This window comes from Tachysurus fulvidraco, chromosome 13 (genome assembly GCF_022655615.1).
Source record: "Tachysurus fulvidraco isolate hzauxx_2018 chromosome 13, HZAU_PFXX_2.0, whole genome shotgun sequence".
Taxonomy (NCBI): domain Eukaryota; kingdom Metazoa; phylum Chordata; class Actinopteri; order Siluriformes; family Bagridae; genus Tachysurus; species Tachysurus fulvidraco.
In genome coordinates this window covers 7667340-7695165 of record NC_062530.1, presented here as the reverse complement: position 1 = coordinate 7695165, position 27826 = coordinate 7667340, and the positions used below count along the sequence as shown (strand labels likewise).

General features: G+C 37.1%; 1 protein-coding gene across 1 annotated transcript in view; it reads right to left on the bottom strand.

Moving 5' to 3' along the window:
- The window catches only part of myo7aa (myosin VIIAa), a 48485-nt gene that overhangs the window by 16086 nt on the left and 4573 nt on the right, over positions 1 to 27826 (bottom strand). The window contains exons 3-26 of the mRNA XM_047822642.1: positions 22248 to 22361; positions 21706 to 21858; positions 17516 to 17700; positions 15929 to 16050; positions 15577 to 15719; positions 14899 to 15012; positions 14130 to 14283; positions 13101 to 13177; positions 12513 to 12632; positions 12119 to 12261; positions 11790 to 12000; positions 11539 to 11674; positions 11122 to 11228; positions 8342 to 8479; positions 8059 to 8217; positions 5749 to 5841; positions 5107 to 5201; positions 4802 to 4886; positions 4073 to 4291; positions 3448 to 3765; positions 2863 to 3066; positions 2499 to 2675; positions 1297 to 1386; positions 862 to 989 (exon numbers count right to left, since the gene is read on the bottom strand). Of these exons, the coding sequence (XP_047678598.1) occupies positions 862 to 989; positions 1297 to 1386; positions 2499 to 2675; positions 2863 to 3066; positions 3448 to 3765; positions 4073 to 4291; positions 4802 to 4886; positions 5107 to 5201; positions 5749 to 5841; positions 8059 to 8217; positions 8342 to 8479; positions 11122 to 11228; positions 11539 to 11674; positions 11790 to 12000; positions 12119 to 12261; positions 12513 to 12632; positions 13101 to 13177; positions 14130 to 14283; positions 14899 to 15012; positions 15577 to 15719; positions 15929 to 16050; positions 17516 to 17700; positions 21706 to 21858; positions 22248 to 22361 (3485 nt within the window). The remainder of the gene's footprint in view (positions 1 to 861; positions 990 to 1296; positions 1387 to 2498; positions 2676 to 2862; positions 3067 to 3447; positions 3766 to 4072; positions 4292 to 4801; positions 4887 to 5106; positions 5202 to 5748; positions 5842 to 8058; positions 8218 to 8341; positions 8480 to 11121; positions 11229 to 11538; positions 11675 to 11789; positions 12001 to 12118; positions 12262 to 12512; positions 12633 to 13100; positions 13178 to 14129; positions 14284 to 14898; positions 15013 to 15576; positions 15720 to 15928; positions 16051 to 17515; positions 17701 to 21705; positions 21859 to 22247; positions 22362 to 27826) is intronic.

Here is a 27826-nt window from a genome sequence, read left to right as displayed (position 1 = left end):
ATAAGAAGATTTTTAAAAACGTGTGTCATTTTAACGTGTTTCAATGCTGTGTAAGGATCTGTACTCTTTCCCCCATGAAACAGTCTCCAGGATAAAGCAGTGTCTATTTTCTAGTTTCTCAGTTACATGACAATCTTTTAAATGGAAAGAGAATGAAATGAGTGGCTTCTGAGGGAAGGACGGTTTATAGCTGCTATAACATGATGTTACTTATTATATAAATATAATATATAATATAAATATAAATATATATTACTTATCTAACTGTAAAAGGATAAAAATCATAATGTGTCATTAATAAATTAATTATGAAAAACATCTGTAATAATTAGTTAGAGAAATGATATAAGACAATGCTCTTAACTTAGAGATGGACATTTCAGTGTTTAGCATCAGTTTAATGTATAAAGAAATGAATGTCCATAAAAAATAACAATGAAGTGTATATGAATTCATTAACGTGTAAGATTTGTAGTTAGATGTTTATGAGAGAGATATTTTTTAGAAAAAGATAAGTAGATTTTATTTCAACTGTTTAAGCAAATATTCAAATCATATATTTATAGATATTATTATTTATAAAATAATTGTGTGTACTGTTTCTTTTGTACAATCAGTTTGCCCGTGTTGTTCCCCATGTTGTGATTTTGTGGTAATGTTAATGGCTGCCACATTCCCTTCATGTGTCCTTTACACTCCTGCCATAATACTGTATTAGAATCAAATGTTAATTAATAACCTTGCTAAGGCCTGAACACAACATGAGGGATAAAGTATATATTCAGTGGAGAAGTAATTTTTCTCTATGAAACTTTTCGCTATTTATACTGCATGATCTCTACAAAATGTTGCAGGTGTGACCTGAGTCCAGGACGGAGGATGCCATTGCCGATGATAAAGTGAAGCTTCTCCAGGTTGGATGTGGGTCGGTCCTCGAGCATGCTGTTCCCATGCACTGTGCACTCGCCGTCATTCAGACGCTTGGTCACCTAGCAGAAATGTTAGCAAATGCAAGATTATTAACTCACTCTAAATAATTTTAGATGCTTGCCTGATCTTATATATCTTCTTATACTCTCACTGCAATGTAGGATACAGAAGAAGGCAGGCAACGCATAATGAGAACATTTTCTGTTCCCCACATATATGGTAGGTATTGAAAGTATCTGAAAATGTGTCTTTTATCAAGCAGGGGAAATCTAATTAAGGTAAGAAAGAAATCTATAATGATGGAGATAAAACAGTGTGTGCGTCATACTGAGGTGCCATGAGCATGCTGAGCACGTTGGCCCTCACCTCCTCGGTTATCTTTGACTTCTTCTTAAGTGTGAGGGACACTAGCTTGTGACGCACACTGTTCTTCTTATGACTCTCAATGTGGGCATTCTGCAATAAGAGACACACACAGAGAGAGAAGCTTAGAAATCATGAAGCAGCCAGACCGTAGCTCATTAAACTGGGGCGCCGAAAAACACCCTCACCGCAAGCCGTAGTTAAAATAAATTGAACTTTTTCCTGTGATGATGAGGCTCCAGAGGTAGGCGCAGAGAGCTGTCAAGAACGCTTATGTGGCTATGACGTTAAGCAGTGTTCTGTATCGTCGTGGTAAACATCAAGACAAAATTCTAAATGAGTTACATCACTGGCATTAGTTATGAAGATTAAATAAAGAGTTTTTTTGAACTAGAAGTAATAAAGTTGAATAAATGACACTCACAAAGCTAAATATTTTTTAGCAGTATATATAACATTTCAACTGTGAATTGTTATTAAAAATCGGTTACATTACAGCATTGTTGAATTCACAAATATGTTTAGTCTGAGGTTTTAGTGCTGGCTTTAATTCAAATCATAGTTTTTTATTAATATGCTCATTCTAATATGTTTTTGCTACTCTGGGAATTGGCAGGTGACCAAAACTGGGGATATTTATATTGGATAACGTCGTATCATAATATCATCATATTTATATCATCAGTCATTGTATTGTGTTCATATACTGCATAAGTTTATAGTTTGTCTATTTATATTTCCTTTGTTCTGTACAGCTAATTAAATGTCATTGGATTGAAATACATTTTTTATTCTATTTTTTATAACACAGACAGTCGTGCTGTATATGATTGAGATTGAAGTAATTTGAGCATTTTGTATTGGATGACAGTTTGTTAGTGTACAAGTTAAATGGAGGAGGACTCAGGTCAGTTCCACTTGATTGCAGATTTATCCATAAAATAAGGATTGTTATGACTTATATCCAATTTATAATTGGACATTTTATTGACTTTCTTATTAGGATTGTGGACTTGGTGTGTTTGGATTGTTCTAAAACTTTCTGCTCACTGATCCTCGTAATTCTGTCTAACACTCATAAAGTGATTGGAAATGTTTTAAACAATTAATAAGTCTCATGATGATTTATTAAACCCACTTTAATACACACAGCCTTCTGGGATAAATGAAAACTAAACAATTGAACATGTTTTCCTTCCCCTCACCTCTCCCTCGCCTTGCAGAACCTGCAGTTCCCTCTTGTAGGTCTTCTTGCCCAGTGTTTCATAGATCTTGGTCATCACAGGGATTTTCTCACTGCCATCACTGATGGCTGTATGGTACTTTGGCTCTGGGAGATCGCCCATGAATCGCAGGATTGTGATCCACACCGCTAGGGCAGCCTACAGGATGCAGAAACACAAAGCACAAACCATATTTAGTACAAGATCAACACCGACGTGAAGCTAAAAAATGTTCACTACACATTGTCACTACATGCAGTTCATATGTGTCATAAATGTCACAAAATCACAGTTTTGTGGTTAATGTGTGATTAAAAACAATGTCATTTTTGACAGAAGCACACACCAGCTGATCTCCCTCATCCTCATGAAACAGTAGGGGTTGCTTGAGTGGCCGGCGCATGTATGTGTGAGTGCTGGTGCCCTGAAAGTAGGTGGCTGAGAATTTGGCAAACTTATATTCAGACAGATCCTCCTCCTCTTCCTCAGGGAGAGGAAGAGCTTCATCCAGATCCTCTTCCTCCACATACCTTTGAGTACGTTCCAGGTCCTAATGCACACACACACACACACACACACACACACACACACACACACACACAAACACACACACACACAGATAAACAAACACAGATAGATAACACATAGATTCACAGATAGAGAATAGCTGACAGTTTAACAAGAACATACAAATTAACAGACAGACAGAAAAAAGATAAATAGACAAATAGACAGATATAAAGACAGATGACTGACAGAGAGACAGACAAAATAATAGATAGATAGATAGATAGATAGATAGATAGATAGATAGATAGATAGATAGATAGATAGATAGATAGATAGATAGATAGATAGATAGATAGATAGATAGATAGATAGATAGATGACTCATTTAAGCCTATAATAACCAGAAGAGGGTGCTCTTCACCTCAAACCCAGCTGGAGCCTGACCCTCCTGCCCTGGGAAAGAGTTTGTGGTTCCCAGGAAGCCGAACATCTTATCCACCATTTCGGAGTCGTTGACGGGCTCATGACGAGCTCTTTCCATTTGTTCCAGCATCTCCTTCTTCCTGCGTGCCTCCTCCTTTTCCTTCTTCTCCCGCTCTACATCCTCTCGTGCCAGCTTGGCCAGTCGCTCCTGGTGCATGCGCTCAGCCTCGGCTTTGGCCCGCTTCGCACTCATCTGGTACCTGAGCTTCTCCTCCTCAGCCAAGCGCATCTTCTCTGCATCCAGTCGCCGCTTGTACTGAAGGACAGGAGAGATGCAGAGGAGAAGATAAGATAATTATTTCCAGTCAATATTTGCTAAAGATAGTAACATCAGAACTGTGGACCGTACTGTATATAAATATAGAAAATAAATGCACTTTCCCTCATTAATATGTGTGGTGTAATGAGTATCACATCAAATCTTAACAACCTCTTCATATACTGTATTTATCAATGAGTCCATAATCCTCAGAGCTCTGATGTAAGTACCGAGACCGAGACTCCAGATCCCTGTTTATTGTTTTGTATATGTTTTAGTGTCTGACTTTGTGCTCTCTGCTTACCTCTCCTTTGAGTCTGTGGTATAAACGGCGAGTGATCATGCCCCTAGTATAGGCCTGGATGGTGATGATGGCCCAGAGCCGGTGTCTGAAGGCCCGGCGCACCATGCAGCCTCTACAGCGAGCCTGGAACAGGGTCATCCTCTGCCGCGTTACATGGTACGTCTGATAGAGCTTCCTGGAGCGGTACAGGGCCTGGAGCCGTAAGAAACCGGCAAGCATCTGCAACACAAGACGTAGTTAGTATGACAGGTATATCATCGGATCAGGTTGTTGTTAGCAACTAGTGGAAGCACAAGTGATGTGACGGAGCAAATAAGAGCTGATAAAGCTTCTGTGATTAATGTTGAGACACTGAGATTGGATAATTTAACATTTAGACTGCTCTTTTTTCATTCCTACATAGCATGTCTTATTTTCTTAATAATTGGGTGCTTATGTTTGTTTTTAGCTAGCAAGATTCTATCCGTTTAGCTCATTGTAATATTTTGGTACTGACTGATATTTCCTAATAGTAACTAGTCTCTAATACAGTGTATAATACCCACACTGTGATCTAATCGATTTATCAGCATAGGGTATCAGCACAGGGTATTTTAGGCCCAGATATTAATTGCTAGATGTTTCAGAATTAAATATCTGATTTCCACTTTGGAGAAATCCAAGATCCAGATAAATTACTGAATACTAAGCAGAGAGTTTAGATAGACTTTCTAAGTCACAGAGACTCACCGCCCCATAGTTCTTCCGACAGATGAAACCTCTCCAATTCTTCTGGATCATAAGAGCTGATTTCTTAATTTTCAGGAAGTTAGACCTATTAAAACAATAACAGTTGTGAAACAGGAAATGATCATCACCAAGGTTGAGGACCTTCTGGGAAGTCTTGTGTTTCTTTTGGTTAAGCTCTTTTACTCAGTTCATAAAGAATTTGATCATTTCCTGATGTGTTAGTGTAGAAAAAGCATCAAATTGGCCGTATGACTGATCAAGAGCCATAACTGCAACTGAAATTTGCAGTTATTTCCTGAACGTACCTGTCTTTGAAACCTCGGACGACTTTCTGAATAAGAATGACTTTGTCAGTGATGGCTTTGTCTCTCTCAATCTCCAAAAGCATATCATGATGATCCTGGTAATAAATAAGATTGTGTCATTTTACTGGAGATTCTGAGTACAGTATTCAACCAGAAAAGAAAAAGGATTTCCTCTGAAGCACTACAGCTTAACCTAAATAACGATTTAATACATTTTCCCAGTTGACTTGTATTACATTTTCCTTTATCCTGGTCTAATGGTGTCACTTCCTGGTAGGAAGTATTGGCAATGCCCTCTTTTTACTCCCACAGCAAGGAACTTCCTGTTTCTGGCAGCTGAAAACCTTGATAAAGCACTGAGTGGAAAACTGTCCATGGCACCAGGGAAATGGACAAACGTTCTGTGATCTTTGATCTCTGACTCAAGTTTCTTTCCGGACACCCACAAAAAAGAGCACCACTAGAGAAGAGAACAAAATGACTGTTCGAGGTCACCTGTCTCCAGAGCTTCGGTTTTATTTATTGTAGCATTCAGGCGTTCGTTGTTATAAAATGCTTCTGCTTGTAATTCCAGACAGACTATATTGATTCTTTTTGTGAGTCTAGTACCTTCTAATGTACTGTAGTATTCACATAATGTACCTTCAGAAAGATTTTGGTTTTTCCCATCTGCCAGTCATCATCTCTGCCAAGGACAGCCTCAGCAATTCTCTGGCAGGTCCCTCGCAGGTCCTCCTTCACAAGAACAAACAGAAAGCAGAATGAGATCAGACTGGTGTCCTGTAACTTGTATTCACTGCGAATATTGGCTGTTATTTAGCACCAGGAACTTAAATAAAAACTAGCAAACTTAAATCAATGCATTTGTCACAATTTAGACTGAATAGTAGTAAATAGTAGCTCCAGGATCAGCAGATTGGAGTCATGTTATATTATTTGTAATATTATTGTCATATTATTATTGTATATATTCCAATATATCCCCAGTGAGCAAGCCACAGCCAAACTTCATAAGAAGACAGGAAAAATAAACCTTAAGAAAAATCTGACTCAAAAGGAAACACATCCGTATCTGTGATCATAAATCCTTTCTCTTTTATAACTGTATGCTATAGAGTCAAATAGCGCTAACTGGATAAAAAGGAAATTAAGCATCCGTTAGCAACAAGTTTATCATATCAATCTAAAGATATCAACTGTTCAGTGATGAAGATTACAACCTTAAGGCTATACAGAGACAACATCTTAAAGGGCGGTGAATTTCTTCCATAGTGTTAAATGTCCAGTAGTTCTAAGAGATGGACCAAACTTTCACTGGTGTCAGATCAATGCTGTCAGAAAATATGAACTTTAGATTGAATTGTAAATCTGTTTAGATCCAGATCCACTGATGTAATGGTGTTAATTATGTAGTGTCAATTATTTGATGTTAATTAAGTTTGTAATTAAAATCCCATTTTAAAGGAATGTTTTGGTAGAAAATGACAATTTTCCTGTCACTCCAAAAGTAATGGATTAACCAAGACATCTCGGGTTGCGATATTTGCTTCTTTATTATTGCATTGGGGTTACTGGTGTAAACCTATCTAGATTTTCAGTCCTGCAGAGTTGCTGACGAGAACAAAGCATAATCTAGAAACATAAAACTGAGGACTGGATGGAATGTGATGGTCGAAGCTATTTTGGACCAGAGATTTCCAAATCACCAGCAGTCCAAATCACCTTTATAATACTTGGTTTTATCGAGAACACTAAATCCTGCTTCCCACATTTCACTGAAAATTAGGCAAATGACTATGCAGTTTTATTTGGAACTTATATTTGTAATTATGAACTAATGAATTAAAAATTTGATTATGGTGTCAGTTGCTGTCAGATTTGCTGTCAGTTGCGTTAACTCTGTAGGTCCTGTGGGGAAAAAAGACCCAATTCTAAATGTCAAAGAGGTCATATGGAATGGAAGTCCATATAATATATATAATATATATATGGTGTAGTGAAAATCAATGATGGATTACCTAATTTACTAGTTCTGTAGGTAGCTACTTAGCTGACTAACAAACAATAACAAGATAACTGAAAAACTTTACTAGATTTATTGTGTAATTGAAAGGTAAACCCTAGTAATCATTATCTGAAAATTAACCAATGATAAACAATTCTCTAAACTATTCCGGCACACATGCAAATCTTGAACATTCAACAATATAAAATAAAATGTTTATCCAAGTAACAAAAACGACTGAATAAAAGTTTTTCACCAATGACTGTGGGAAAAAAATGTTTTTTCAAAATTTTGAGATGATTCAGAATTTTCAGACAAAATGTCAAAATCTTGAGACAGTTATATCTTCAGACAGAAGAATTCTGAAAGAGCGAGTTAACAGTGTGAGATAAGTCAAACATTGAGAAGTTAGACTTCTGAGATAATAATACTGAATTTTGAGATAATAATTCAGACATTTGAGAAATGTTTCTAAATAAACAAATATTTTGAGATTCTAAATAGAGATCATTTGAGATAATGAGAGTTCTGTGACAATTAATCAAAATTTTGAAGTAATATTGTATTATTCTGACACTGCTGACAAAATCTTGTGAAATCTTTTGCTTTTCTACTTGGTGATAATGAGCTTTCATACTTGTTTGACTGATTACATTGAGGATTAATGTTGTCTGTTCAATTTTAGGCCAAACCACTGCTTTAGTCATTAATAGCTTTGCAGCTTTTCAAAACCTTGTTAATTGTTTTACTATTATTAAAAGAGTAAATAAAAACAGGATCCCACTAGTGTAGCGGTTCTGGCCCAGCTTTTGTATCAACATTGTGTTGAAAATAAAAACTCAGGATTGGTGAATCCGTATTCCCTTCTACAACACATTCACAATGCCCTGGACTACTGAAAGTGTTTATTCCACGTCAACTCACAGAATGCATATGTCCCTATTTACCTGTTTGTAGGAAGGTTTCACTCCGGGCATGAGGACACGATACCGATCCACAAACTCCACAAAAGTGTAGCGGATGGGGTATCCGGCCCGCCGGATCCGAATAGTTTCCATCATTCCTGAGTAGCGGAGCTGCCTCACACACAGCTCCCTGTCAAAGAGCTGGGAGGAGAGGACAACTTTTCTTTACATGGAGGCGGACGAGCAAAGCAACATCTAATGCACATCCTGCTATGTTTACCATCTTCACCACCCATTAACTCCCTCATCATTTCCACTGACTCACCATGGGCTTCTTGTACTCGTTGGGTTTGATGCAGCGGACGAAGAAGGGCTGACAGACACTCAGTGTGCGCATCAGCAACTCCAGAGAGCGTTTAAACTGACTGCTCAGAGTTGGGGAACGCTTTCTGGTCTCCGCCCCCTGAACACCAGGAAACACACACACACACACACACACACACACACACACACACACACACACACACACACACACACACACACACAAACACACACACACACAAAAACACAAGTCAGGAATAATGGAAAGCACATCAAGAGGATCCTTTTATCCCTTTTCTGACCTCTGACTCTCTCTGTCCTTCTCTCTCTTCCTTTACCACAACCCCATCTCTAGTTCTAAAAAGCTTTTTTTCTACTTAAACAGGATGCTGTTTGACAATCGGAAGATTGTCTGTGACAGATATATTATCAAGCTGAGGGTGTATTATTAGTTTACTTTAGGGTCACAGAGAACAAAAGAGGTCAGGGAGACAACTTCAGCTCTGAGAATAAATAAACCTATAAGTGGAAATGTAGACAAGTGAGAAAAAAAATTAGAGATGGTTAAAGAATTCAATTCCATAGTTCGAATCACTGTATGATTCTATCTATCATTGTCATATATCCCAAACTATCTTCATAAAAATATTCAGAATATTCAGATACAGTAGCTAATGTAGATACAGGGCCATTTAATTATTACTTTTATTATTATTATTATTAGTAGTAGTAGTAGTAGTAGTAATAGTAGTAGTAGTAGTAGTAGTAGTAGTAGTAGTAGTAGCAGTAGTAGTAGTAGCAGTAGTAGTAGTAGCAGTAGTAGTATATTCAAAGATAAATTGTTTAAAAAGCATGATTTATTTGTTGTTGTTTTTTTTCCATTTTCACAAGAAGATTTTATATGAACGTATTTTGGCCCTATATACATTAAAGGGCCAAAAGTATATAGCCACCTGGACATTGAATGGTGCTTTACTATATAACATTTCCTATTTGATGTTATAAATTCCGTCACTCTACTGAGAAGGTTTTTTCCATTAGACTTTGGACCATGAGCGTTGTTTTGACAAGAAACCAGGCATTGATATCTAGCAAGAAGGCATGGTAGGAAGTTCTCCCATACCAATGTGGGTAAATTATGTCTTCGTGGACTTTTATTGTGCACAGGGACATTGTCATGGTAGAACAGTTTTGGGGCTATTTTTTCCATTGATTAGAAATCTTAAAGCTACAGAATACAAATACATTAGAGAAAATTTCAACATGGCAACGAGTAGAACTCCTTTTAGGTGTAATGCTCAGGCATCCACATACTTAATGGCGATATAGTGTATAAACCCACTAAATCATCTCAGCAAAGGGAAACAGAGCTGTGCCCTGCCTGTGCTGTTCAATTGCTTTTTATTTTGTTATTATGATAAGATATTGCAAGAAGACAAACTAGTCAGAGCAAAGCTGATTTATGAATCAATGTAACTGAGTAATTTATTAATTGCTATATAGTGTATTAGTTGAATGGAGCCTTGGACTTCCTTAGGTTTAGTGTATCGTTACCAAGACTTAGTGAGTTAAAAGAAGAATTTTTGAGTATATCTGGATGTAATATTGGTAATATCCCAGTGTCCCAGTGGTGCTTTGATGTATTTAGCAGCATATACAGCATAAAACTTATCAGTTTTCATCCTCATTCCAGTGAGGACATGACAATGTTTAGGTATGTGAACATAAAGCACAAGCTGAAACTACAGGATGTGAGATGGAGGGAGATTTCTGTACATGATGAGGAGAATTATGTGGTGACACACAATGAGGTTAGAGATGGCTGAGATGCTGCAAAACCAAAAAATAGGACAACTACACAAAATGGCATGTAAAGTGATTAGCTAATGAGGCTAAAATGTTCAGTTCCAGTGTTACCTTGAGAGGAGAAGTGGCACTGTGCACGCAGCTACACAGAAACTGGCACACACATTTAGCAAAGAGAGAAAGAATTTCAGGATAAAGAGTAATCCAACAAATACAGAACCATTTAAATATCTGAAATGGTTTGGTCCATTATGAGTACATCTACAGTATGCATGCTTATTGTGTGATGTTGAAGGTGTTTAAGATGCAGACACATGTCAAGAGATAGATAGATAGATAGATAGATAGATAGATAGATAGATAGATAGATAGATAGATAGATAGATAGATAGATAGATAGACAGACAGACAGACAGACAGACAGACAGACAGACAGACAGACAGATAGATAGATAGATAGATAGATAGATAGATAGATAGATAGATAGATAGATCGATAGATAGATAGATAGATAGATAGATAACCAGGAAGACAGACAGTTAGAGAGACAGACATTTAGACAGACAGACTGACAGACAGACAGACAGATAGATAACCAGGAAGACAGACAGATAGAGAGACAGACAGTTAGTCAGGCAGACAGACAAGCAGGCAGATAGATAGATAGATAGATAGATAGATAGATAGATAGATAGATAGATAGATAGATAGATAGATAGATAGATAGATAGATAGATAGATAGATAGATAGATAACCAGGAAGACAGACAGTTAGAGAGACAGACATTTAGACAGACAGACTGACAGACAGACAGACAGATAGATAACCAGGAAGACAGACAGATAGAGAGACAGACAGTTAGTCAGGCAGACAGACAAGCAGGCAGATAGATAGATAGATAGATAGATAGATAGATAGATAGATAGATAGATAGATAGATAGATAGATAGATAGATAGATAGATAGATGTCATTACCATGGCAACATCAGCGTGAAAGATCTGCTTGATGAACTTGTTCTTGGACGAGTGAACCAGCTGAATGATGTCACCATGAAGAGTGTCTCTGTTCTTTTCTAGAAAACCTGCACACAGCAATATTTATCTTTCACCACAAGTTTTAAACAAGTTAAATTAATCATTGTGGTAGAGAGGTTTGACATAGTTACTGGGACAAATTGTAAAAAAATGAATTTGCACAGGTTTTCTCTTGTAGTTATATGTCTACATGTGTGTATGGATTTGTACTTGAGTAATGAACTTATGTTGCTTATGAGGGAGATTAGACCCAGCAGTTACACATCACATGACTTAAGTATTGTTTCAGTGTAATATTAAATGAATATGCTTGTTTGCGTGTAGGGTGCTGAGCAGTTTGACTCCTCTGTTCCTTACCTCTGGTCTCATAAAAGACGATGCCAGCAAAGTGCTGGATGCCGAACTGCGTCTCGTAGCTGTTCTTGGGTGGGATGTAGTTGGTGTTGAGCTTGTGTTGAGAGTTTAGTTTGTTCAGCATGGTGGTGTCTGTGCCCTGTATATCAATTAAAACAATTGTAAACATTTTTCTCTTTCACTCCATTTAGTTCTTATGTATTTCTTTTCTTTTGTTTGTTTCCCTTTTGTGTCTTTTTCTCTGTTTGTCTCACCTTGGGAAACTTGCTCTCCTCGTCGATGAGTGAGATGATGTTCATGGGTTTGATAGCGATCATATCCAGTGCGTCCTGGTTGTCAGTGAACTCGATGTGCTGCCAGTTGATGTTCTCCAGGTTGTATTCCTCCTGCTCCAGTTTGAAGACGTGTTGCACAAAGAACTGTTGTAGGCTTTCATTGGCAAAGTTGATGCAAAGCTGCTCGAAGCTACAGTGGAAACAAATGTCTGTCATATGACCCGCTTTGGTTATCCCTGGCTGCTATAACATTGCTATTGAATTGTTATCAATACTATTAGAAATTTGCATTGTGTGCCACTAACTACCTGTTTACTGTAAAATTCTCAAAGCCAAAAATGTCCAGCAGGCCAATGGACCTGCGTACCGCTTTAGGCTTGTGAGACGGAGGTTTGTAGATGGCTGCGTTAATCTTCTCAACGATCCATACAAATAGACGTCCATATATTCCCTATAAAAGAGAAAAATTTAGCATACACACAGAAGAGGTCCTCATTTGTTACATACACATTACAGCAGAGTAAAATTATTTTTGCATGTATCCCAGCTTGTGAAGCAGTGCCGGGTCAGCCATGATACAGCACCACTGGAGCAGATAGCGTTAAGAGCATTACTTAATTACTTGAGGGATTGAACCCCCAACCTTCTGCATAGTAACACACAAGTCTTTAACCACTGAGCCTCCAAATGCCCTCAATTCACCTTCACAAAAGCATCTCGAACATCCAAGGCTTGCTCCATGCTCAGAGGCGTGGACACTGTCTCTCCCCGAGTGATGATGGTGCGACTGGTCAGGCAGTTCATTAAGTCCTTCCCGTCAACCTGTTTGTAAAAGTAAAAAAATACACAAATCACACAAGACAAACAGTATATAAAATTTGCTTTTTACTACTTCGTTGAACAAAGTCTAACCAGGTTGAGTGAAGTGTATGATTACTTCGCTGTCAATAAATGGCACTTAAACACACCTCTTGTCCTCATGTTCCAGTCCTTATCCTCATGTTCCTAGTGTTACTTACACAACCTCTCTTAATCCTACTACTACACTAACAACAGCCTAGCAAACGGCAAACTTTACACACACACACACACACACACACACACACACACACACACACACACACACACACACACACACACACACACACACACACACACACACACACACACACCTTGTAGAACTTGTAGAAACCAGAGAATAATAAAAAAAAAATCTGATACAGTGATAAAAAATCATTGGATAAATTTGGCTTATCTTTTCATATCTAATGCAATAAATATAAAACTTACCTCTAACAGCTTTGCAGCAATGGAAAGCTCAACAGAACGTACTACCTCACATGCATCCAGGTTGTCATATGTGCGGGCTGGGTTTGAAAAAAATGTTAAATTTAACATATAAGTTTCTGTTTTCAGTAACAATCTCTATAAAAAGTGAGTTTATTAATCATCATATCTGTGTTTAGAATTCTACCCTTGTATCAATGCATCGTAATGAAACATATGAACATTATTGATTCTTTATTAACCTCCAATTAAGGATTACTTTTGTTTTTGTTATACTTAGGTAGTAACATGTTTGGGGTGGGAGATATGGCTGCTCTGAATCTCTCTGATTGACAGAGATCAGTACACTATAATTGTGACCTTACTATTTAGGCAAAGTTCTTAGTGAGCAGTATTCTAATTGGAACACAGACATGAACATTTACAGTACAATTCATCTTAGAAATGAAGTATTTTGCAAGTAGCCGTTTCTAACAACACAAGCTAAATTCCAAAAAGTCTGGCACTTTTGTACAATAACAGATGTACAATTTATTATAAATCGCATGTTTTCATGAGTTCAATTCCCACCAGGCTGCCACTGCTGGGCCATCGAGCAAGGTAAGTAACCCGCAATTGCTCAGTTGTATAAAATGAGGTAAAAAAAAAATAAAGTTTTCCTGGATAACTGGGTCTACTAAATGCTGGAAATTAAATGTATATGCTAATATACAATTCTTTACCATTTGATCAGATAAAGGTGGGATGCTGCGGTTAGCACACTGTACCTAGGTCAACAATCCTTTTCTTAGCATTTCTACAGCTTGATGTGCTACTGCTTTACATAAGCAATAATAACACAACATTAATCATATTGTCATATCTGTTCGGATCCTAGATCTTAAGATCTATCATTTTGTCTAAAGAACTTTAGATTTGTTCCTTCCCATAGGTGTGTGTGTGTGTGTTTGTGTGTGTGTGTGTGTGTGTGTGTGTGTGTGTGTGTGTGTGTGTGTGTGTGTGTGTGTGTGTGTGTGTGTGTGTGTGTCTCACCTTCATATCTGAGGTTGCCCATATGAAGAATAGAGGCCAGCAGTTTTGAGATCTCCCAGTTCTCTGTGTCTGTAAACAGTAGTACTTTCATGGCTGAGCAGATGTTGGAATACTCCTTCTGGTCATCACGACCATCACACACTGTGCACTTTCCCTGAAGGACAGAGTATAGAAACAGAGAACAAACTGTCTTCAAAGTCGTCAAGTCATTTTTTTTTATATATATATATCAATAGCCTGTTCTTGCTATCATGGGAGGCGGGTCTAACCAAATGTCCACCCAAGTTGTGGCACCACATTCAGATTTAACTCAGAGTTGATGAAAGATACATCAGATATAAATATTATTAGCTTCTTTTTTCATTTTAAAGTTTATATCACACTAATCAGTGCGTTGACTGAAAGGAAAAATATGGAGGATTTCGCGCTAGATGCAGTTTTTAGGGCAGATGAACCCCCGCAGTGGATTGCAAATCTTTAAGGACCTTTGGTGCAGATAAACCCATGTGTTCAGCAGATTGTACTCTTTACTAGAGGAACATGGGAAAAGTCCAGTGGTGTAAGAACATTTGAATTTATTTTTATTTGTCCCTAAGGAGCAAGCCAGCGACAGTGTCAAGCTAAAACTCTATGAGACAATGTTAGGAAGAAACATTAAGAGGAACCATCCTCATCTGGGTGATTAAATAGTGTGATTAACACAAGGTTTGTTTGTTTAGTGAGAATGAGGTAGCAGGAATAGCAGATAGCACCAGTAATCTTGACTTACAATAGTGAGGTAGGTGTAATCTGTTGCTTTGCCCAGGCCAAGTTTCTTCTTCTGGTCTGGAGTCATGCCTTTTAACATACAATAAAAAATATGGTAGTTCCTCTCATCCTTGGCCTGGTGAAAAGAGAAAAGAAACAATCAGCAACTGAACTGGAATAGATTAAGCAGAAAATAATTAAAACTGTGGACTTATTTATGCAAAACTCCAGAGATCAGGATTAAACTTGGTCTCAATAGAGCCAGATGCCTTGTGGAAAATTCTGACAAGCTTTCTATCTCATGTGACAGTAAACTATGGCGGTATCTTTAAAAGTAGAATGTCTTTCACCATGGCCATAACATATTTATATTTTTTAAATTTCATTTTAAATTTTATTTTTTAGAGACCCCAGAAGAGATACAGTATATTGCCCTGTGTAGGTTTATGATTGTTCTTCAAGAGCTAACGGTTTTTTCAGATACTCAAATATTTTGGTTAATGCATTTGAAATAAGTGGCCAGAGACCACCCCACACACACCCCACACACACCCCAACACATCCCCACACACACCCCAACTCTCATGTTTGGCTAAATCTCAGACTTCATTTCAGAATCGCTCCGTTTTCCATATATGGATTAAATACAGAATTAAATACACAACTCACATTTAGTATATTAGAGTGAGGACTTTTGTACCTGTCTACACACTCGGGACTTCTCCAGCAGGTATTGCTCAATTTTGGCTCCTTCTATTGCTCCTCTCTTGTTGAAATGGATATCAATGTACTTCCCAAATCGGCTTGAGTTGTCATTACGAATGGTCTTGGCATTCCCAAAAGCTGTTGAAATAGAATTGTGATCATTGAATTCTGCTTGAATGTGCTTCATATTCCTATAAGTAACAGCTCTTTAAGTCTGACTTCCAAAGTATTTATTACTTATTCTATATTTTAATGTGTTAACCAGGTCTGTTTGGGGAGAAAAACACATCCAAATGTGGCAGACAGTAATATGCTAACAAAGATTGCAGCATTGTTTTTTTTCTCACCCTCCAGGATAGGGTTGGCTTCTAACACCTGCTGTTCGATCCAGGAATGCTGCCCACTGATGGCAGCCAGAAACTGCAAGATCAACTTTGTGCTCTCCGTCTTTCCTGCTCCAGACTCACCACTGCCAAATTAAACGTACACATTTTAAACAACTTTTAAAATCAAAATATCCAAATATTTTGTTGATCGGTCAAGAGGATTGTATCAATTCCTGTCCAAAGTTTGCTTATTCATTGGCACTGGAGCTAAAAGCCTAACATTCAAACAAGGTTCAGAGTTCCAACAAGGAAAGTCCAGTTCAGTATGGTTCTTTTGGTGAGAATATATGAATAAAATGAATTGGCCCACATGGCTACCCTCATAATACACACACACACATATAAATATATATATATATATATATATATATATATATATATATATATATATATATATATATATATATATATATATATATGTGTGTGTGTGTGTGTGTGTGTGTGTACTACATATGACTGAAGGGTAGGTTTAAAGTGTGAAATATGAGCAAACATGACACCAAACACCAAACATGTCTTGGCTGATCGACTACTTTTGGAGTAAAAAGGGAATTGCAGAACTTTCTTTCCACTATTCTGGATTTTGTTGCATAATCATTGGTCAGAATGTTCCTGTCGCCATTTGAGTTAAAATTTCACTGAGTTGTAGAAACTGGGACTGCAGCGAGCACTAATACAAGCACTCTCCTACAGGAACACTCCTAATGATGCCCCATGCTCAGAGAAGGACCAGAGGACAGGAGGGATAATGACAAGGTACAGTAGGTACAGAATCATGAGCTAGTAAAAAATACGATCAGAGATCTTGTTTAATAACAAACGATTTGTGCAATGGCAAACTGTACTGTAAGGGCATGTATTGTGTCCATGATGTACAAAACCATTTCTATTTTTAATATGTTGCAAAAATAGAGGAGGAAAAGGTAGCAGATAAAGTTTGTACATTAGAAATAGGTGTGGACAATGGGGACCTTGTTTCCTACAAAAAGGCTGTGAAGAAAAAAGTCTCCTTTTTTTCAAATGTTTTGCACTAGTTAGAGGATGTTTGTTTGATGTAGTTGGGCTAGAAATTTTTCAGAAACTGTATGCTTGATGACTCTATTTTGCTGATCCTTAAATGCCTTTTACTGAGCTACACTAAACATTCACTACATAGTAGCCCATAGCATAATTCAAGTGTGACAGTGTTATATAGGGGCAAGTCGTGGTTTAGGGGCAAGTTGTGGCCTAATGGTTAGAGCGTCAGACTCGTAATCCTAAGGTTGTGGGTTCGAGTCTCGGGCCGGCCACGACTGAGGTGCCCTTGAGCAAGGCACCGAACGCCTCAACTTCTCCCCGGGCACCGCAGCATAAATGGCTGCCCACTGCTCCGGGTGTGTGTTCACGGTGTGTGTGTGTGCGCACTTTGGATGGGTCAAATGCAGAGAGTGAATTCTGAGTATGGGTCACCATACTTAGCTGTATGTCACATCACTTTCATATTATGTTGTTATTTATGTCACAATGAAATTTCTGGTCACAAGCCACAGCTACAGAATCATATCTGACCTGATGATGCAGCACTGGTCCTTGTTATTCCTCTGCATGTTAAAATAACAGTTGTCAGCAATAGCAAAGATGTGAGGGGGCATCTCTCCTATCTTCTTGTTGGTGTAGAGGCGAATCTGGTCAGCTGTATAGATAGGCAGCAGCTGGTATGGGTTCACTGCCACCAGTATTGACCCTGTGTATGTCTAAACAAGAGGAAAGTAGAATGATTTAAATCAATACTAAGAAATCGATGCTTTAATTTGTGTGTGAATCCATACTCTATTCACATGATATATCTGATATCTAATGATGTCTGGTTCTTCTCACAGCCACTGAATCACATTCGTCTGTCTAATTTCACATTTATATATATTTATTATATCTAAAAAGATATGGATATAAAGTGGGCTGAATATGTTGTCCATGCATTGTCACCTTCCTCCAGTCTCTAGTTATCACTAATGTTATGAGTTATAAGTCAGAAGTCATTAAGTAAACTATATTAATGTATTATATAAACCTTTGAACTAGCAAACTAGCATTCAATGGGTGAACTGGTTTGTATAATAATTAAAACCAGCGTTTGCAATTGCAATTAATAGATAAGTTGTTAGCAAGATATCTAGCTTGACAGCAATGATTATAATATGTATATAAACAGTATTTACAAGTGTTTTAATTTTGCATTTAGATTTATTGTATACTGACCCAGGAATGCTTGGTATTAAAGTGGGAATATGACTGAGTATTGCATAAATATAAATATGATTTAAATGTATATTTAAATGTAATGACTTTTTTAACTTTTACAATTTTGTTACAGTGGTGGAAATGATGGAAGCTTGTTTCCTCCTTGTTTTAAAAAATAACAAAAGATAACTTTATATCTCATAATTGCGACTTTATTTTTAGAATTCTGACTCTATTTCTCAGAATTGTGACTTTATATACCAGAATTCTGACTTTTTTCCTTTCAATTCTTGTATTTTTCCTCAGAAATGCACCATAGATTTCATCATTCTGACAGAATTTCTCCCAGTTACTCATTTTGATCTTGCTTTATGGTCATGCACAACATTATAGCATATTATTTTCATTGTGGTTTCACAAATAGGGTGATTTTATAGGAGGAGTCACACGACATAAAGCTACGCCTTTGGACTCTTCAAAGAACGTTACATAGGAATCGGTTGTGGCATAGACGAAACAAAACAGATGATGCAGAAGTGGCAAATTTCAATTAATGAGACTTTTAGACAAACAAAGTGTGGCCCACACCTGTTATATACGCATCGACAACCTCGCGAACGAAGAGCCACACTTTGTCCATTGAAAAGTCTCATTAATTGGCAGACAGTTTCTCTGTCTGTAATTATCCCAGACAACCAACATTTCTGGTGCCTCCACCAATAATAATGTTGACGTTCTGATGCCTGACGCTGTTGGTGTATAAAATATGGCACTTCTGCATCATCTGGTATGTTTCGTCCATGTCACAACCGATTCCTCTGTAACATTCTTTCAAGAGTCCTGAGAAGAATTGCAAGGAAAAAAAAATCAGAAATCTGAGATTTAAAGTCACAATTCTGAGATATAAAATTTGCAGTTCTGAGATATAAAGTCAGAATTCTGAGAAATAAAGTCACAATTCTGAGAAATAAAGTCACAATTCTGAGATATAAAGCCACAATTCTGAGAAATAAAGTCAGAATTTTGAAATATAAAGTCACAATTCTGAGGTACAAAGTCACAATCCTGAGAAATAAAGTCGCAATACGGAGATAAAACCTTTTTTTTTTTTAGATTTATAATTATATTTTTTATTATTTTTTAAAACAAGCTGGTGTCATGGATCAGCGCGGACTTTTGGCCATGTGCTATTGTTGTTGTTTTTGTCGCGTGGCTGCCCCGCCTTCGTCTGCTCCTCCCGATCACCACACCTGTTCCCCATTGTGTGTGATTGTCCTTTTGTGTATATATGTGAGCGGATTCATTAATTAATACGTTAGAGTGTGGATTATGTTTGTTTTCCTTATGTATTAAACCCCTTTCATTTGAAGCTATCCTGCGAATGGGTCTGTCTCCAATCCTTCCGTATCCAGGGTCTGACAGGTGGGAACGAGCTTCCATAGGTAATAGCAACCAGCCATTATATGTTTGTGTCTTTCAGGTCTTACAGTATTGTATCAGTATTGTATTTGACTGGTTACTTGATTTACATGCGTTTAAACCAAACCTTAAAAACACAAATACAAGTTGGTCTATAGATTATTTCAACTTAAAATGATGTCATTCTGATATCAGGAACCGTACCCATGAGACATTAGGGCCGTGCAATCTTAATTTGCTTTCTCTATTAAATATGTCATGAAGGTGAAGCATGCATGAAGCATACATGACTGAATATTGCATAATGCTGAGTACATCCATACTGATGATTACACATGATGAGGAACAGCAGCTAACAGGAGAGAGCAATAGAAGGAGAGAGGATGGCTGTCTCAGTTTTCAGATATCGGCGTGACAGCGTATCGGTGTCTCATTACAGCAGGAAGGCACAGGCGTGTTGAAATGGAGCGTTGTAATGCAAACACACAAACGGAGGGCAGCCATGCGTGAGGCCAGCGCTGTACTTACCCTGCCTCCACAGTTAGTCTTCTCAGAAAGAGAGAATAGAGAGAAGAAAACACAGCCACAGGAGGTGATTAAAGAGGACAGACAAAGAGCCAGCGATTAAGAAATAAGAATTAGCTCCACGCCAAATTTGTAGTTCTGTTGCTTTTTTGGACATCCAAAAATTAGCATATATACTTCTGTACTGTGGACATAAGGCTAACTCACAGGAGTTACTGAAATGTGTCGCTTTAAATTTTGAATTTAAATTTATCAGATTAGCATTATGTAAATATATAATATCTGTATCATCAGAAAAAAAAAACATTTTGGCCATTTGTACCATTTAGCATTTATCTTGTCTTGTACCTATGGTATCTTGTACGTCTATCTTTACGAGGCTACACCAGGTGTCTGTGTCTGATGCTGCACACAGTGAAATCAGATTATGTGCTGAGGAAGAAACCAAGACTGGCTCAAAGATCACTGCTATTGTTATATAGATAACAGTGTTACAGTAAACTTCATGAACAGGTCTGTTTGATATTCAATGTGGCTTGAGGTCATTTATGATGTATCTGATGATTTAGACAATAATACATGATTATTTAGCTTGTATTACATGCCAACTCTGTACATTTAGTTAACACATCAGTTAAAATGAGCAGACTATATTAGCTCCAGCATTAATACATCACAAGTAGCTTTAATAAAGTAACTAAGATTTTGATTGGTGTGGGGGTTTTTTCAACATCATAACCTGAAAAATCTAATATTTTCCAAAAAACACAAATCCATCATAAAAATGAACATAGATTTTTCCTAATTTATGTGAAATAAACATCAGCCAATGCAGTTTTTTTTGTTAACATTTAAACTAACATAATTTTTTTCATTAGCATTACTTACAGTATATGAAGGCTAAGTTTAGCATTTGTTAATCTGTATAATCAGAGGGCTATTTTTGAGAATCTTGCTTGAAAATGATATGAATTTAAAATTAGTATATCTCAAAAACTACAAGCTGTCTTTGAATAATTCTTGTGCTTAGAATAAGTATTTATTTAAAGAGACAATAAAGCAGCAGAATTTTTTTTTTTTTTTAATTGGTGGTTAATTAAAAAAAGTGTTTGTCTGTTCATTTAGCTGCTTAGTGTTGGAATTGTGTTTGGTTTAGGTGGAAATGGTGTTTGTAGTCTTATACAGTAGCTGAGCTTCTTCCCGTACTTCTGCTATGCTGCATGTGTAGATACATTCAGGCTTTGTATCCTTAAGAAAGCATTTATAATGTCCGTCATGGCTCCCAGTACTGAGGGCCTTAAGGTGGATAAGGTTAATGTTAATTAACATAACAATAAATAATGTTAGATACAAGAACGTAACACAAAACCTTACCCTTTATGCTAATCTGCTAGCTGGATGTTTCTTTCACTTGTTAGCTATATTAGTTCTGGCTAAGCTGTTCCTTAAATAAATATGGAAAGTCAGGCTTCACAGCAGAATAAAATACATGCAGAGTACAAAAGAACAAAAGAATAAAGAACATCAGTTTACTGAATATTATAATACTCTACAACGAGTTAGAGAGCACGTACATAAATGAGGTGTTCTCTGTAGCGGATGAGCAGGTTGCGTAAAATTCCAGCCTCGTTCAGGTCGCCCAGGCGAATCATGTCCTCCACACCATGGATAGACGTGGGGTGCATCGGCTTAATATTGGTGGCATGTTGGGGGGAGATCCAGTGTTCCTGAAAAAGACGAGATTTAGAGCTTCAGCAGCATTTTATCAGGCATAATGTAGGAAGATAATACCATTATCTTCATTAAACATTGATTTAGCGTGCTAAACAAATACTCGTTTAAAATATCAGAAGCAATTTATTTCAATTTATATCTTAGACAGTCAGAAACATCGTCTATAGACTGTCATGAACCACCAGATCACTGATGTTTAATACATAATTCATAGATTATAGTTCTTGTTAGTTTTGTTTCACTTTATTTGACAGTCCAGATCAACATCCCTCAGCAATGTGTCTCATCACAAAATTTTCTTCATTAAGATCATAAGAGTTGAAAATACGTTATGAGTAAAAGTCACTGTCATACTGTGGGTTAATGTTCGACTGTAACTCACATTGCCCTCATCATCCAGAACCTGGATTTGCCCTGAGTCACAGAGCTTCACCACTGCACCGATCGGGACCTCAAACTCTCGACCTGTCTTCAGGTCCAACCACACATAGTCCCCCTAGAACAGGAAGTGTTATTAATGTTTATGACATAATAGTAATTAACAAAGTGCTGTTTTACCGTATAAGAACACAGTGATATTTTCACACAAAGCTACAAACACACAATGGGGTTCCTAAAAAAGTGCTCAAGAAGAACGCAACCTTTTAGACCCACAAACCAAATGGACATTATGACAATGGACTATTATAATTATTGTAACTTACTCTGACAATTGAATATTTGAATATGTATAACATAAAAGGATAAACAAAACCAAAAAAATCCTTTAGATTGCATTTTACAACAAAAAAGACAGGAGGTATGTTTGAATGGAGAATCTATTTCTGCTTATAACAATGTATAAGGGATAAAAAGCAGGCACATTGCTATAGTAAAATAATCCATGCTGGGGTTATGTGATATGACCTTGTGTGATGCAGAGACTGGTTAAACTTAACATGTGACTGTGGCAGTGGCAGTAAAGCGGCGGTGTTCACTGATCTGCATATCTTTTTACATCTAGGAGATTGAAAGGAGTCATCCACTCAAATTCACATTAAATTCTCCCTGTGCATCAGGTTTCCATTTCCTACTGTGACATGTTTCGTGTTTCACATTTAACGCCATCGTCTTGATGGTTGTCATGAGCTGTTTGAAATTGAAAGCTCTGACTGTAATTCGAAAGCATGTACTTAAAATCCAGAAGACAGGTAAGCCTTTTTTTTAGACAAGTAATTTTTTTAAATATATATAAGTATGAATAAGTATGCAATTTGGTGCACTGTGCTAGTTGTATTTAGATGGTTTGTCTGTTTCTTTGCTGTATTGTTAGGCTAATACAGCAGGTCAGGATAGTGAAACATCTTAAATATCATGTACACTTTATCTTTAAAAAATGTAGTAAACAAATCCCTTCCTGATAGAGTGATATTACAAACAATAATTTGTTATATTGATGAATAAAGATTCTCTCACAACCGCATTTAACATCTCTCACTTGGGGTCATGACCCTCCAGTTTGGGAACCTCTTGGGTTAAGAGCATCAGTGCTGTGATTGGCTCACTGGATTTGCCAGTGTAAGCACCTGATTATGTGTCATTTGAATTTGGATGTTTCCTGGGTGTGGTGGTTAAGGTGTTGGACAACCAATTGGAAGGTTGTGAGTTCAAATCCCAATCGCTGCTGGTCCCCTGAGCAAGGCGGTGTCTGCCAAATGCTGTGAACGTAAACATTTCCTAATCCTGCTTCTTCCCTGAAGTAAGTTGAAACCTGTAATGAAACTTTTAGTGTAATAGTTGCTTGGCATTATGTTAAAATGGGTCTAATAGAGTGCAGCACAGTGCAGGGTTTCTAATGGAGTATAAATAATAAATGTTTCATGGCTTAATATTTTTATTGTATAAATCCAAAATGGTACCAATATTACTGTCAGTATTAATCTTCAGTCACATCGAATGCTATATCACTGAGATTTATAATTGGTCCTAACTACAGATGTGTGTACAGTAGGACTGGTTTTAAAATCCTGTATCTGTTCTTGCCTGTTATAATGTGTAATGAATTCACTAGTAGCGTAAGTGGATCCAACATGACCCAAACAAGGCAGTTACTAAGCATGAATGAATAAACGAATGAACGAATAATTGAATTGATAAGTTAATGAATTAATGTATGTATGTGGTTGTTGTTTTCCCTGCCTTAATTTTTGTTATGACTCGACCAGGTTCACAGTGAAGCTTTCTATACAAAATAAATTCTTAATAATGCTATGCTTTCTAATCATACTTGTATTTGTGTATTTATGTGAAATGTGAAATTGTGAAATTTCCCCATTGTGGAACGAATAAAGGTATATCTTGTCTTATTATCTGCTCATTGTAAATAATGTTTTCTTATTTGGTAACATCCTTATATATAACATATACATATATATACACATATATATATAGGGATGTTACCAAATAAGAAAACATTATGAGAAAATATATATATACACACAGGTATTTGAAATTTTAAAGACACACACATATACGCACACACACACACACACACACACACACACACACACACACACACACACACACACACACACACACACACACACACACACAGACAGAGCGTGGTCGTACCGGGAGTAGAGTGGTCTGTTTGAAGACTGTGTTGACATTCCTCACCAGTGCCCACTTTGCCTGGTCCTTTTCATAGAGTTCAACATAATCCCGTCGCTTAAACATCCTCCACTGTTCAAACACTTATCCATACATGCGGCAAAAAGTCTTGAAGTGTTAAGCCTAGTATTCTAAATAACAATCTCTCTCATAAAACACTTCCTTAGCAGGTGTGTGGCAAATACAATTTCAATTCACCAAGCAGCCCAGCTCAAACCTGCCCTAAATCCCAATGTCTTCCTCTTGTATTGGAGTAAAAAGCAGAACAGTTCACAGAAGCTTTCTCATTGAGTCCCAGTTGTCCTATTCACTTACACACAGACACACATGCAAACAGTGTGTATCTAGTAACTGCTCCATAGATCAGAAAAAGCTAAACTTTGTATTCTTCTAAAATAACACAGTTCCTTCCTTTAATTTTTTTTCTTTTGTTTACTTTGTTTAACTACTACATATTTTCTCTGTCCTGTTCTACCATGTAAAATGTGTCCACTAGTCAAAGACTTGGTGCTTCTCCTTCTCTGCCCTACCGGGACATTGGTAAAAAAGTGAGAATGGAGGAGTGGGTGTGGAGGTGGATCCCCTGATAATATACTGCTTTCTAATTAACTAAATCCACTCTAGGCAAATCAATACAGGCATGAGGAGAACCCAACACCACGAGGACACAGCTGTCATGTCCGAGAGGAGCAACGTGGACACAATCCTAGCAACCAGCACCTGAATTATTCATTCAGACAACCTTTGTGTTAGATCACTCCTTCTTCTGTCCCAGGTACAGTACATGCTAAAGACTGCTATTAAAATCAAATAAAAAGCTAAGATTTCTACATTTGGACAAAATATTCTATCTTAAATCCAATTTATGATTTATGTTCAGACTGAGAATAGGCTACACGTAGTGCTAAAGGTCGTGCAGGGATAATAAAAAAAAATCCTTTTAAAATGCAAATGAGTTCCTTTATGGCTTTTAACTCTATGTAAATCACATCTTTATCCACTCAAGAGTCAGGAACGCTGCCCTCTGTCATCAAACAGATGAGACTGGGCAGAAAACTGTAAATCCACCTATTTACAAGTCAATTGTTAAAGCCATTTATCAACTTGATGTAAGACTTGATAATAAGGACTGAACTCTGCAGTCAGACGGACACATGGAAATAGATCTCTCAAGCTGCTAAGAAAGCCGTGAGGTTTCAGGAACTCGCAATTCTAGGTAAATTATTCAGGCAGTGCAGTTGATCACTATCACAGACTAAAAGACACAGAATAAAAGACATGGTGTGACTAACACTTACGATGCTGCTCACATCAACTGGCAAATCTACACACATACAGTACAGACAAATACTATGTTTTCAGTAGGTATGGAAATAGAAACGTACATTACTAGTCTGACATTAAGACCCCTACTTAAAGAAGGCTTTTTAATATCTGTACTGCTTTATTTTATAACAGAAATGAAATCATCATTTTAAATAATAACGTATAATAAAAATGCTTATAAAAATACATTTTATTTGATCAAAAATAATTTAGAAACAAATTCAAACCTTTTTCTACAGCGAATGTGTGTTTTATGCAACAAACACTGAACAGTCATAACATTAAAACCACTGACTGCTGAAGTACATTTTTTTCTTTTTATAAAGATTAAAGATTATATTTAAAGATTATCTTGATTCTGTTTGTTCAAATTGTTGTGGCTAGAGAACTGGGTTGATGCATCTCCAAAACATCAGATCTTGTACGCTGTTCCTGGATTGCAGTGGTTAGTGCCTACCAAAAGTGGTCCAATGAAGGGCAATCGATAGACACCAGCATGCACGATGTGTAGAAGGCAAGTGGTTGGAGGTGGAGTGAAGGTCTGGGCAATGTTCTTGTGGGAAAACTTGGGAAAGCTTTGACACATAGCACCTATTTATACACTGATGGGGACCAAGTATACCAATTCATGGCAGTGATATTCCCTAAAGTCAGTGGCCTCTGACAATACTCCCTGCCACACTGCAAAAAGTGTTCAGAAATGGTTTGAGGAACACGATGTTGACCTGGCCTCCAAATTCCCCAAATATCAAGGATCTGTGACGTGCTGGTCCGTGCTGGATCCACAGAGGACCTAACTCACCACTAACATTACTGCTAACAGCTTGTAGTCAGACACACAGCATAGCTTCAGAGGTTCTGAGGAGTCCATGTCTAACTTGGGGCAGTGGTGGCTCAAGTGATTAAGGCTCTGAGTTGGTGATTGGAAGATCAGGGTTTACGTGATCAGGGTTCACTGCCAAGCTGCCACTGTTGGGCAATTAAGCCCTCAACCCTCCCTGCTCCAGGGGTGCTGTATCACCCTTCTCCTCGGTTGTGCTGTGTGATATATGGCGATAATAAAAGCTTGTACGCCCCAATGTCACAGCTGTTTTGATGGCACAATAGGACCTACACAATACTAGGCAGGTTGGTTTAATGTTATGCCTGTACGGTGTACAAGTATACAATAATTACACTATTTTCCACTGCTTATTCATTATAACTGTACCTTATGTAGTAATATTCCTAAACAAATCATGTGGAATAAATCTACCCATTATATCCAAACTGTGTGATAATATCCATTCACAAAGGTCATATATACAGTAAGTTACTGCCGTTTATCTGTCATGGTTAAGATAAACAAGTATTGTGGTATTTGATGTATATTGTGAAAAACAACCAGGCTTAAATGAGTGTAAAAGTATATCCTTCTCTGGTGATGTAGTCTGTTAAAGTAAAAGGTTGCCCCCTATTGTTATGTCTTACTTTATTCACTTGGTCCATTTCATTTACCACATTTTTCATGATTCGTTTCCTGCTCTAATACATTTATTTCACTTCATTACAGGCTTTATAAAAAAAATGTGCTAAGGAATGTGTGAAATGATACGGTTATTAATCTAGAAATCTATTTTACGATGGCAAAATACACATTTAGATATTGTAAATGACTGCTAAAAAAATGCAGGAATATTTAGTACTTTAAATACATTCCGTGTAATACAAATGTATTATCTAAAATTATTTATTAAAAAGGCATAATCTTTTGTATTCATTTTACTAAAAATATGTAGGAAAATCTATTTTGTATTGTTATCAATGTTGAAGTGTTGGAAGCAGTAAAAATGGGTAAGGGTAAAGATCTGAGAAACTTTGACAGACATTATATTATTGGTTGATTTAACGATTGAAATGATTCACATCACACAATTTGAACGAAAAATAGTTGTTGTTTTTTTTAAATACGAATACTAGATGCGTTCTTAGGTAATTGATTAAATA